The 13624-nt window shown below is 35.4% G+C and overlaps 2 protein-coding genes across 6 annotated transcripts in view; both read left to right on the forward strand.

Moving 5' to 3' along the window:
- LOC110381946 (alanine--tRNA ligase, mitochondrial) overlaps positions 1-13624 on the forward strand; it is a 317119-nt gene that overhangs the window by 179472 nt on the left and 124023 nt on the right. The window lies entirely within an intron of this gene.
- Positions 1-13624, forward strand: part of LOC110379250 (homeobox protein homothorax) — a 250907-nt gene that overhangs the window by 20078 nt on the left and 217205 nt on the right. For all 5 annotated transcript variants that reach the window (XM_021338844.3, XM_021338845.3, XM_049848791.2 and 2 more), the window contains exons 2-3: positions 270-442; positions 4551-4692. In XM_021338844.3, the coding sequence (XP_021194519.1) occupies positions 270-442; positions 4551-4692 (315 nt within the window). The remainder of the gene's footprint in view (positions 1-269; positions 443-4550; positions 4693-13624) is intronic.

Consider the following 13624-nt stretch of genomic DNA (forward strand, 5'->3'; position numbering starts at 1 on the left):
TCGTTGACGCGATCATTGCAGAGGACCGGTACAATTTTCCTTCGAATACTCATCGATCAGACATCGATCTACTGGTCTGTGTCACCAAACCTAAGCCACCTCATTATAAAACGTTGTTTTAAAGAAGTACCAGCTTTTGTACCACCTTTAAACCACAGTCCCGCACAAAATCAGTGGACTAAAGCTATTACTAAAGCGGGTACTTCTTAATACCACGTTTTAAGAAGGTGGTAGGATTTCTGCCAGTCTAATGGTCTTCTCCCCAACAGTACGACGAAAGCCTCCACGGCGGAGGCTACATGGAGGGAGGCGCGATGTACCACGAGCACAGACTGTCCCATCCTCACCTGCCGCCAGTGCACTATCCTCCGCCCGCGGCGCCCGCGCACGCCCTGCCTGGAGAGCCCCTCGTCCATAAGAGAGACAAAGACGCTATTTACGGGTGAGTGGTAATGTGTTTGGTATTTTGATGATATATTTTTGAAGGTGACTGAAGAAGACAGATAGGTAGCTAGCCCATGTAAAACTCTGGTCCTCAGCTAGGCTAATATAGTTGGGAATTGTAATAATCATTTGTCGCATGTCAGAAAAACTACTCTAGTGTTTGATGATTCGTATTGGACCTTAGAGGAATTGGGGATGTCTAACAGCACAAAGCACTTAATGTTATAGCGTTAGAAAATAATACAAAAATGTATAAAACATTAAGAAGTTCATCCAAATATATTGAGAAATACGTCAATGACATAAGAACACAGTTACATTTGCTACAACTAACTTTTGAATAGGTACTCATCAAAATCGGTTCTCATCATGTTGTTATGTCACAAAAGACAACAGCAACCCTTCTGTTGATTTAAAACAACACCAAACTTGGGCCAATCTTTGTCCCAACTTCGGCCAATCTTTGGGCCAAACTTCGCCTATCAGTCTCCCCTAGAGATGCAAGATAAGTGCACAAAGGTGCTACATTTGACGCTTAACCATCCGTTTGAGGCATCTCCATGTTATCTGATCAAAAGTTGTCAAGAAACTTGAGGTTAGGCGCCATTGGTTGAGGTATGGTCCTTGTGTTAGCGGATGAAAGGTATAGAAAAGGAACACTTGAATTGAGAAGGAATTCCTTTCTGGGAAGTCGGTTAAAAATAAAATAAATTGAGAAAAAGATTTGGTGAAAATTGTGTAATGTTTTTCCGTGAAGCATTAATGGTTATTTTCTTATTCTTTAATTCTTAATTCTTATTCTTTATTGCACACTTAACAATACATAATAAAAATAATAAAGACAGTTTATGTACAATGGCGATGATGGTTATTTTCTTTAAAAGAAAATTAAAAAAATTACAGCTATAAAAGTAAAAAGTAGTTTTAGATACTAGAATTTTAATATCTGTACTCTTTATGCAATACATAAGCAATACGAATAAAAATTAATATACCTGTAATCAATAGCAAATAAACTAAATTGAGTTATTAACATACCTATTATCTAAAAATCATTGGATTGTTCAACAAACTAAAACTAAAGAAACAAGTTTTTAAATGTTAACGAAAGGAAGTTATAATGATGATCAATAACCGATCTAATCGGTTATGTGTTATTACCGGTGTTCAGTAGTTATTTTTATATCTTTCCTTTGTACTATACAATTTACTTTAATGTAATAAATCACCTTTATGTTTTAGCTTTGCTGTTTCATTATTAATTGAGAATTTCTGCTTTGTCTTAACCTATAAGGATAAGCAAATTTTACACACTATAGTCCACGGACAGTTGACCCAATGGCTGAAAAAACATTACTTTTTAAGAAAATCTAGATTCCAATCAAAGTTTTCAATTGGTCTGATACTAGCTAAATACCTGATCTTAGCAATGTGTGCTCACCATTAATCTTCAGACTGATTTATAAGCCCAAACATACTATTGGCCGACTAACAGTTTGTAGTGTGCCTTACTATAAAGATAGAATGTATTGTTTTTTTTTAATACTAAAATTATCTAGTAACTATTCGAAAAATGCAATTAAGATGTCCCAAAAAACATAGATGTTGCTGATAATATTGATATGTCGTATCTAGAGAAATGGCAATGAAGCAAAACTATCTATGTACGTAGAAATAATTTATCTTGTACGAGACGGATTACATCGTTGTATTGTCATTAAGCTGTCATTTGATGATAGTAATACAATCAAAGGGATTTTATTAAATTGTCTCATAATGTTTACAAAATAAGTTTAATTTTAGTAAACAGATTTAGCTATTTTATTATGAATTAGCCGTTTTCCCGCTTCTCGTAGGAATTACTGCCCTTACCGGAATAAAATATAGTTTATGTTACTCGTGAAGAGTGTAGCTTTCCAACAGTGAAAGAATTATAAAAAAAGAACAAAAAAATATCCTCTTTATTATAAGTATCAGTATGGATTTATTTTTACTCCTGACACAGTTATTAAGTATAGTCAGGTCAAAAACTATTGTAACCAAAACTGTCTTACAGTACAACTTTCATACACAAGAAAGGTCTTAGAAAAATGGTTACTCCACCATAGATTCGCAGTGCATTCTATTTGCATAAAAAAGTAATTTCATAGAGTAATAGACAATAAGTTTTCTTTTTAAACTTCCTAGTAATAAGTTGTGTTCGTAAGAAAGGTCAGAGCATGCAGTATTTACGCATTGATTATATTTTTTGCGTGTAGCGTTGCAAAATTTATTGCAATTAAAATGTAATTTATATGTATTTATTAGTTATTTAGCCGTTAGGGTTCTTTGGGTTTTAATTGTTTTTCTTTAATTTGTGGTCGTATTAGTTTTGTTTTTAAATGTCTTAAGAAAAGGGCTATGTAATGATGGCATATATTTTTGTAAGTTGTATACAAAATCTAATGTCAATCCGAAATGTCAGTCTTATATTAATATCTTCTACAGTCAAGTTATTAAATTAAATAAGTACAAAATAATACGTATTTTATTATCTTAAATTTTTATTGAAAACAATAAAATATACTTCAGTTGGTTGCGTAAACAAACAGCGAAACATAAAGTTTGGATCATAAACTGCAATAATTGTCTATGATTGCAGATTATTTGCATAACTATTAAAATAACTGACTTTACATTTGAAAATTGTAATTTTGACATAGAATACCTATTGCGAAAAACGGAGGTTATTAAATTAAACTTACATATTTTTATTGTAAAGTTTTATCTGAATATTTTTTTAGGTTAACGCGTAAAATGAAATATTAATCAGTAAATGTAGGCATTATTAATTTATTTTATTGCTACGGAACCCGATAAAATACCACCGTGAAGCATTTGCCTTTTTCAAGCTAGTATCATTAAGGAAACTACATATCTATGGTCATACCCCACTGGACACAACTTAGATGTATAATTTTGAAAAATATAAAGATAATATACATGTTTTGACTCAGTTATTACTTTACCAAGCAAACCATTTTATGATGAAGATGGTTTTTATTGAATTTCTTGTTCAATGCTTGTAAAATAAAGGAAATTATAGTCGTTTTTTATGGCTGTTTAAGTTGTGTAATTGTGAATGATTAGTTAGGGAGGAATTTAAATATAGGGATTGACTATATGCAAATTATACTTATTTATTACCCCTTTTACATGTCAAGAAAAACTTCGTTTTATTTAAGCTTCATTACGTCACTACACATATTTCTTTAATAAAAAAAAAAAACAATATATCAAACAGTATCTAAAATCGATCTCATCATCATTTGCCTAGCTTTTTCTCAACTACATTGGGGTTGGCTTCCAGTCTAACTAGTTGCAGCTGAATACCAGTGTTTTACAAGAAGCGACTGTCTATCTGACCTTCTCAACCTAGTTACCCGGGCAACCCAAATCCCCTTGGTTAGACTGGTGTCACACTTACTGGCTACTAAATACCCGTAACGACTGCCAAAGGATGTGAATCTCACTGCCCAAAAAATGTTCAGATATTACTCAAAAAAGTTTGAATATCTTTCCAAAAATGTCCGCTAACACTGGCACCATACCCCACACGGTGGCATAAACTATAAAGATGATATCGAGATCACGTACATATGATATAATCTGTGATCAGTCGCGTGAGAGGTCATCCGCCCGCAATTGGACCATATCTTTACCTTTTTATCATGTTTTGGCGCCTTTTTTTGAAGGAGTCATCTGTTTTAAGCGGTTATTTTGGTGATTTGTGGGGTTAAATTGTTTCATTCATAATTTTGTCTGTTTTTTCGACAATAGTGAGATGGAGAGCATAAGGTGTAGACGCCAAAGAGGGTTGGTTAAAAATGTGTAGTAGATTATGTCTTTTTAATCGAATTAATATGTGTCATATGGCAAAGGAAATATGTAACTATTAGTACAGTCAACTAAACAACTATTTTTATACATACTTAGATTTCTATATGAACTATTTATTATATCGACCTTGATGCCTTATTGTTAAGATAATATCTTTCTACCACCAAATCATACCACCAAGTTCATCTTCATCTCTTCTTCCTCACTAAACGACCCCCAATTTCCAGGCACCCCCTGTTCCCCCTACTGGCCCTCATCTTCGAGAAATGTGAGCTGGCGACCTGCACCCCCCGGGACCCCGGCGTGGCGGGGGGCGATGTCTGCTCATCAGAGTCCTTCAATGAAGACATTGCTGTCTTCAGCAAACAGGTAAGAGAATATTGTGATTAATGCATCATGCGAAATTGGAAAAGGAACTTCAAGTTTCAATACATTAAATATGTAGAGTAGGGTTTAAGTTATTTTCATTGTAGACAATATAACTTTTGTATAGGAACAAATTTTTAGAAGGGATTAGTAATACATCGACTTTAGTTGCTAATGAGAAAATTATATTGAAGATGATGTACCTAATACTCATTTTATTTTTAACAAAAGATTTTTTTTGTGTTACACACTGGGTTAATTCAAAAGTGTTAACCAATTTGCGGCGCTGACTGTACATCCCAGTATATTTTCACTTTAAGTAAAAATATTCATATTTAACTCAAGTAATAAATAAAATACCTTACTTATTTTTACTGACAATACAAAAGTCTAGACTAAAAGAGGGTGAATTCGCATTTCCCTAAACCATTTGAGAACATAAAAACTATTGAAAAGACCGAACTAGAATTACTCAGCGAAGGGAGGTTGAATAACTTGGCATAACACACCTGCTGCCTTTGCCTTAAAAGAAAAAAAAAACTGACTGGGCTACCCGATGGAAAATTTTTAAAATATTAGATTATGAAATAATTTTGTTATTAAAGCTTTTGGTAGATTAAAATATACTTCACTTTGTTATAGAATGCATTTATGTTATATAACTGTTGTTTTCAGTGCCCGATAAACAGCGCCCTAAACCAGTTTAAAAATAAATGTACATCGCACAAGAAAACTGGCAACTTTGCATATTCATTCGAATTTTAAAACGTCAAACAAAATGGCGTCCTGTAAATCAGTAGCGGCAATTTCTTCTACATAATGCTATAATAACTATAAACTACTAATTAGTAATGGTAAATCGAGTTATACCGATTACCAATTGTTTACGCACTCGCGTCTCGCTATTCGGTTTGTTATCGATTCAGCTAAATCGAGTTTGTGAGCACTCGAATTAATTCTCGATTGATTGTAATCGATTCGATGCGTGTATTTCTTTCAATTTTCATTTACTTGCTGATAAGAATGCTTAGTTATGGTACAATGAGTTTCTGAGGTTTTCTTTAGATTATGCAATGAATATTAAGTGTTTCTTTCTTTCATGTATATGTCTAAATCGTATATATGTATATTTATGTGATGTGCGTATATGATTTGCACATGTATGAGCATTGTGTAGTTGTTTAACCGACTTCTTAGCTACTAATTGTGAGTTCATTTCCAAAACGCTACAATGAATACTACCAAGAACTAAGTAAATAAGATGAAGAAGAATAAAAGTAGTCTTTTCAAAATTACTTTTACTGCAAACGTCACGCCACCATTTTGAAACCGAACACTAGTGATAGAAAAGCATCCCCTCTTCATTCCGAACTAGACACTACGGCCATAAAACTAACAAAGCACCTCGTAATAAGACCGAGAAAACCTGATAAAGTAACATTCAAAAGACAAGCGTGATTTACGACTTCGCCCGAGAAACAAAAAAACGATCCCTTCAAACATAATCCCTTGCCAACACAAAAAAAAACAGTTGTTTGTACTCAAATTCCCAACAATCTTCCAGGAAGGACATTTGTTTAAAATGGCAACATTATAAAAGAAAGTGTTGCAACATTTATAAAAATGATATTTCATTACGGAGCCCATAATAACATGACGAGGCAGATCGCTTAATACGTATTATTGAACTAAAAAAAGGGAAAATGGAGTCATTTTGTAACAATTCGGGCCTTCGTAAAACTGGTAATCTGTAAACCGACAATCAAATACCGTGTAATTTGTAACAAAATTATGTTACCGCGATATCTTTGTGGGTTTAACATTTTTTTTTAACAATGGCAACAATAGTTGTTGACATGTTGCGCTGATATGTAATTTAAAAAATAACTTTGATGTCTTCACATTGACGGGCCGCCGGATGCGACTTTGTAACGACGTGCAATTTGAATTTCACTTTTTAAATTCGATTATAATATTATACTGCTCATATCCTTGCAACAGGTTATTTTGTTTAGTATTTTTATTCTAATATTTTTTTCATTGTAGGTATATTGTGGTAATAATTCAATCACAGCTGTTCATTTCAAATAGAAATATCTTTTATTCAACGATAAAACTGAAATAAATTTTCTATGAACACTTCATATCATAGAGTAAGTAAATACATCGATAGTTTATCAGTCAAAGACTTTATTGTATTATAATTATTGAAATTAAATTGTATTTATAAGTGGAAATGGCTGCGACCCCCGGGACCCCGCTGAGATAAATGATACGGCCCAGTCACTCAGTGTCATGGAACTGACCACTGTTTATGTATTTATTGACATAGGTTCCACGATAATATATTATTGTTTTTAATGGTTCACTGCTAAAATATTACACGGAAAACATTGTAGTAACTGATTAGTTTCAGCTCTGTTAAATTTGTTTGTGATTAATGATAGTTAAAATGTGTGTTTTCTAATGTAAAAAGTATTATTTTCCGGCAAGATTAATACTAGTTCAACTTCCTTATTGTAACAAACTTTCCAATACAAGTAAAGTAGCCAATAAATTGCAGTTAAAATAACGAAATCACTATCGCTTGACGGTTTGACAGTAAACATAAAAAATATACTATCACAAACAGATTAACAGTGTAAAATGACACATTTATCAAATGTTTGGACGCGTAACACGTACGAAATCTAATCGGTCGCTTTAATTACTATAATAAAACGTTTATCGGTAGCCGTGGCACGTGAAATCGCAATACACACAGATAAAACTCGCCTTCTCTGTCTAACGCTAAATAAGTGACGTCCATAATTCATACCACGAAATAAATCATAAACCGTAAAGTGTTTATTTTCAACGTACTTAATATGTTATAAATTTATTTAAGTGGCGTGCGGTGCGATTGTGGGCCAAATGATTGATATAGTGCCCTCCCCGGCCGATCGGTATAGTTGTGATAGTGTCATCCCGGTACTCCGCGTCAGGCCCCTGATGCTGACGGAGTACGCTTCATACTCGAGTACGCACGATGAGTTTAGCTCTTTTTGTTGTCATTAATCGTTCTCCAAGTGACAGTGAGTCAATTTTTATAGTTTCAATGGTTCGTTTGTAGCGTTTGTTTATTGCAGATAGAGATGTTTTCTAACGTCTGTGGAGTGTGACGTGCTATCGGTAGTAAAGCACCGATGGATTAATGAGGCAATCGAGACGACGATTAAGTGTACTTCAATATTTCTTTAGTGACGTCATATTTTGACAGCCCACACATTTCAAATTGAAACAAATTGTTCCATAAGCTCTATACTCTTACAGCTAAATCTGGCAGTCGTTTAAACAGAGAGCATTCAACAAACATTCCGTTTTCGCGACAGCTTATTAAGCCATTCGTGTAATCAAACATTAAAACAAAAATACCACCAACGCCTCCGCTAAATAACTGGATAAATCAAGATATTTTTAAAGAAACGGAAAGTATAATGAGAGATAATTAAAACTTAATTGCGGGAATTTTAATTGACAATTGTCGGGGAGACGATCTATCGATGTGGGAATCGATTCCGAAATGTTTTTTTGTTTCACAACACTAATGATGGGGTGGAAACTGGTATGTCGATATGTTAAGTTTTTTCTCCTCCTTTTTTATTCCAGTTATGCATTGTTACGTCATAATACGCTCCATTGAACTGACAGACAGACAGTGTCTAGGTGTCTGCGTCTGATTAGTTCATTAGTCAATGTTAGATTGGAAATATCTGGAATAGATTTTAGCTGAGATAAAGGAAACCTGTTAACTGCCAGTTTATGTAAATTGCTTAGCGTACTTCCAACTTAATTCTCATAATTATCTAAGTACTTCAAGAATGTCGCTACTTTTCAATACCAATCGATTGAGACCTTCATTATCGATTATGTCACTAAAATTGCAAGTCTTAAGTAATTCATCAAACGTTGTGTCTAAAGTATCTTCTTGCGTTTTATAATCATTCGATTTCATTCAAATCCAGCCATTACGAGACATATTTTTTGTCAATTAACCAGTTTTCTTTCACGTTTCAATATGTTCATTGTTCTTGTTCGATGTTTGAATGGCGTGCATCGATGTCGTTACGATGCTGTTCTCATTACTACGCTTTTTAGTACAGTTCACACAAAACTCCAGCGTATTGAGTTCATATTAGTTCATTCCAATTTAATTGTATATTTTTATTGGTTATTGTATGCCGTCACGGTGGGTTGGTATTGCGAGTTCAGTAGTACTTAGCTGTACCGTTGTGAAGTGCTTTAGTCTTTCTATCTTCGTGTGTGGCTGTGAGGATTATACATGCTTGCTTTGTATTAATATACAGAGCGAATATAGAAACTTCCAACGTTTTCTTCAGGGAAATTTTGCATGCTATCATGCAAGGTGTGAGCTATTTCAATTTCGTGTCTGCCATTCAATTATTCATTGGATTAATCGAGGGATGATGAAAAATAATTACAAATTCACAACATCATCAATTTCATTAAGTACTGATGCACCAGCTATTAGTATGACTTCATTCCATTACAAAGACCGTTTGGCAGACTGATCACCGTCAATCACTTTCAACGGGCATTTTCTAAGTATTTCTGCCATTATAGCGAGTTTACTGAATATTAATAGACTAGTAATCGATCTTATAATGTCGGATTAAACGATAAAAGAATATACAGTTGTGCTAACGTCTAATAACTAGACTTAGTAATTACGAGGCGAGTAGCGCCGCAGGAAAAAACCTAGTAATGGGCACACGCACGCACAGACTAGATGATCTATCTACAGATATGAGGTTTAGACAGATTTATGCGTCATTGAATTTTTTGCATTCACGGATTGTGTTTTTTTTTATCGCAATCGTGGGTTTCAGATTGCGAAGATTAGTAAAGAAATTTTACTACAGCACTGTACGGATTTATGGCTTGGATCCAGTATCAGATGGTGCAAAACTTATTATTAAAGCCGACACGAACGTTTCAGTCTTTAATTCAATGCGTGGAATGTCGAAAGTTGATGAAAGGCGATTGCCATGTAATAATTTCACAATCCCATAATGATTACACGATATTCTGTGTTCCATAATAAAAAGGATTATGTTCGGAGTCTTGAGCACTCGAGATCAATTGCGGGCCCACCGACCCGTGAGCGACACTGTCGCCGCCACAGATACTGCGCCGGCGCAGCGTCAAAAGACACTACATTGTGTATTTGTTTACATCTGTCCGTGTTCCGTTTAACGCTATAATTGACAATTGTCATGGGATTTGGACGCGCAATTTAACCTCTTTGTCGTACTGATCCAATTCAACGTTTCGCGCCGAAATAAAATAAATAATGGAAATGGCGGATCGGTCCGCTCGCGCAGCTGCGCCCGCGCAGCGCGCCACGCAGTATTCATTAGCTGCGCGCGCTAGAGTGGAACCGCGATACGATACGTTTTTTGTTATCTCGCTCACACGCAGCACTTGCATTTTTTTTTCGACAACGCATCGGCGATTTCGTTTTATCGTCCCCATCGAGTGGTTTTTGCCGTTTGGAATTCCTTACGCATCTTGTTTCGGGTTCGTTTGTTGATAAAAATTGTTGGGTTTAAGATACCCTCGATCCCGGATTCGTGGGAAACCTCTGAGATTTCTCTGTTTTCGTTCATCGCTTGACCTCGGAGAAAACAACGGCAATCACAAATGGTCGATTACAGTTCATTGTATTTTTTGCGCAATCACCAGCGTGAGCGTAAGCCGTAAAGGATATCACCTATTTAATACGCATTACTCGCGACGCTGCCCGCGTAACATTGATGCGACCATTTAATTACAGAGTGGGGCCACGTACGACGTGATAAACACAAAAAACCTTATGTAACGAACGTTTCTTAAGTCACACGCGAAAATGCGAGTAGCATACTTTTAAAATGTCAATAATATTTACAGCACCCCGCCGCTACAAGGTTATGGCGCTCGGAATTTTCTCTTTTATTGTTATGGCATCTCCGTGAAAGTGGCCATTTATAAAATAAATGTAATTCTTGCAAAAATAATTATAAATGCTATTAGATGCGTTTCGCGCTGCATTCACAATTATTGAGGCTAATGAATTCTTGTCATGATAACCAGCGCTGTTACAATATTTATTAGATTCATAACTATCGCTTGGCACAACAAAATACCTGTTACTGTATTGTTTGTTTCGGTAGTTCAAGTTTATATTGTTTATGGAGTTGAAACAGCCGATAAAGCCTCCAATGCAATTTGAGTCAAAATAGTTTCTACTAGAGTCTAAATTACTTCACTCGCTCCACATTTCAAGAATGTAAAATGTTTTCGAATTACAAAAGGGAATTCTCTATCTCGATGCAAAAAGTTCTTCGCGTAAAGGTCAGTCATTCATTTATTGTGATAACAAACACCGATAATCTATGCAATTTTATAAAAGGCTGGTCACCGACAGAACTAAATAAAAGTATGTTATTAAGAGAATTTTCTCTAACCTTTGCTTACTGATTGAGGCCTGGTTGCACCATGCGATAGCGTGCGCTTCTCAATTAGTGGCTGACACGCCGCGTTCACCGACTCGCGTCGACTTTTTGTCCGTTTAAAGCGGCATTAATATGCCGATGAACTAAACATTATGCTCTTTCATCACTCAATGTGACGTCAACTAGAAAACATAAATAAAAATACGAGAAATAAATTAAAAGATATGACGTCGTCCAGAGGTCACAGCGGTTGGCAGATTATGGAAAATAGAACACGAATCGCGGCCGCAGAAGGGACGCGTTCGAAATTTAAATTCGTCCAAGGGTTCTGAATTTGAATACGCCAATCGTAACGCGCGCTGACGTGATTGGTCAGCAGGATTTCGGCTGTCTCAAGGGTGTTTTAATTTTACCTAAACGTTTTATGTAGTACCTATAAAATATAAATAGAACTGAAGGTCAAAAAGGATACAGGTACCGTGAATACTTCTTGCGGTTCTAGAGAGACTATCCCAAACAGATGAAAAGTTCACTGTTTCAAATCTATCTTCTCACAAAAATCACAGATCCAAACGTCTAATATAATAGCCAAACCAAAAACATAATTAAAACAATAAATCACACAACGTACCCTCCATCTATCTTCCTAACCGCAACAAATCTACCTTTTACAATAAATTATATTACAGCAACAATGATTAGCGGGCCATTTTGGGCTGAGATGCGTCTGCGCAAAACCGGTGCAGCGTCGAGTCTAGAGGTATGGGGCTTTTTGCGACGAGCACAGCGTTCGCGATAAAAATGGATGCTAAATGAGTATTAATTCGCACCGGTTAATAATGACATAAATACACTAGGTGCAAGCTTTTGTGTACAGGGTGTTGAGAATGAGAAATCTTTGGTAATCTCTGCTGGTTGGTAGATAATGATCTGTTCTTGATGGGGAAGGGTCCTGTCAAAATAGATTTACTGATTGGTATCATGGAGATTTGAGATAAACATAGTAGCATCTTGAAGTTAAGTGTATTAATAAAATATTCTACGTAGCCAAAATACTTCTCTGGTTGGTTGGTAGATTTTTCTAAGTTACTAGATATTATAATTATCCATCCATACAATGCTTGAATAAAGTCTCCACAACTCTCGATTCTTGCACCATTTTCAGTAAACAAACAGCTTTTCCGAAACAAAACACCCTATATAACAAGTGGTGTGCAATTACAAAGTCGCAGGCGCATTCTTCGCGACACGTCGGCTGATTTCGTCGCCAACGCCGACATTTGCCGACATTCGCCGACAGTTCCCGAACGTTTTGATTTTAAAGTACCGTACTCATACTGGTTTTGGAAAAAAGAGGTTTTTTTTTTCAATGGTGTCATTAACCTGTGTGTTTTGATAAATATGCTGTAATTAGTGCTCGAAATATAGGTGTTTATTCAATGAAACGAGGCATTTTTGCGGTCTGTACCTCAAGGCTTGTCAATCATTTGCCTAGCCTTTTTCCAACTATCTGACCTACTAAACCCAGTAACCTGGGCAACCCAATATCCCTTTGTAAACTAGTTGTCAGACTTAAAGGCTTCTGACTACCGATAACTACTGGAACCGATGTTCAAATGACAGCCTGGACCTGCAGTTTATCATACCTTCCGAAACACGCCTTAAAGCTTGTCAATGTTACCCAGAAAGACGGGTACCCATCTTTTACTCTCCTTAAAATTATATATCATCATTAATATACATATGGGGAAAGGTGTAGGTACCTAAGTTACAACTTAAGAAAAAAGAATAACTTAACTAATTTCATTTCCAAAGCAACCAAAAATCCGCAACATCAATTGGTCTAACATTATCACAAAAATGAACCAAAAAATATCACCCATTATGTACTTCATAGCTTAGCTAGCCATACCACTTTAGCTAGACCTCTCACATAATTTCAAATGTTCTATCAAACCGTCCACCTTATACTGGGCGACAGTGACCAATATGTCTTGAGCTCTGAGTGTTAAGATATTGTATGTGAAGGTGGGTCTTAGGTTTATACTGGTTGTAAATAAGGGTAGTTGGAGGGTAGAATGGGGAAAACGGACCAGTCAGGAGCAGCTGACATGGATTAAAGGGAGTTTTTACCTACGTAGGGTAGACCTATGTTTAATATCATCAGTGAGTTTAATACATTCATATGTTTGCTTAAAAATTTGTTTGTGTTGAGACTTATTTTTGGGAGTATTGGCACTGTGTATTGAATCGTTTTACTTTAAAATAAAATCCCGATGAATTGAAAAACTTTGATCTTTTTGGAAAGGTTAAAAAGGTGTGTTGATTTATTCATTGATCAATTCAGCAAATTCCTATTTATTGTATTATTTATTTATTGTAGAACCAGTATTAATTCAGAAAAGATATGTTAAAAACAAGCCATTTTGCGGTCACAAATT

The sequence above is a fragment of the Helicoverpa armigera genome, chromosome 20, assembly GCF_030705265.1.
Source record: "Helicoverpa armigera isolate CAAS_96S chromosome 20, ASM3070526v1, whole genome shotgun sequence".
NCBI lineage: Eukaryota > Metazoa > Arthropoda > Insecta > Lepidoptera > Noctuidae > Helicoverpa > Helicoverpa armigera.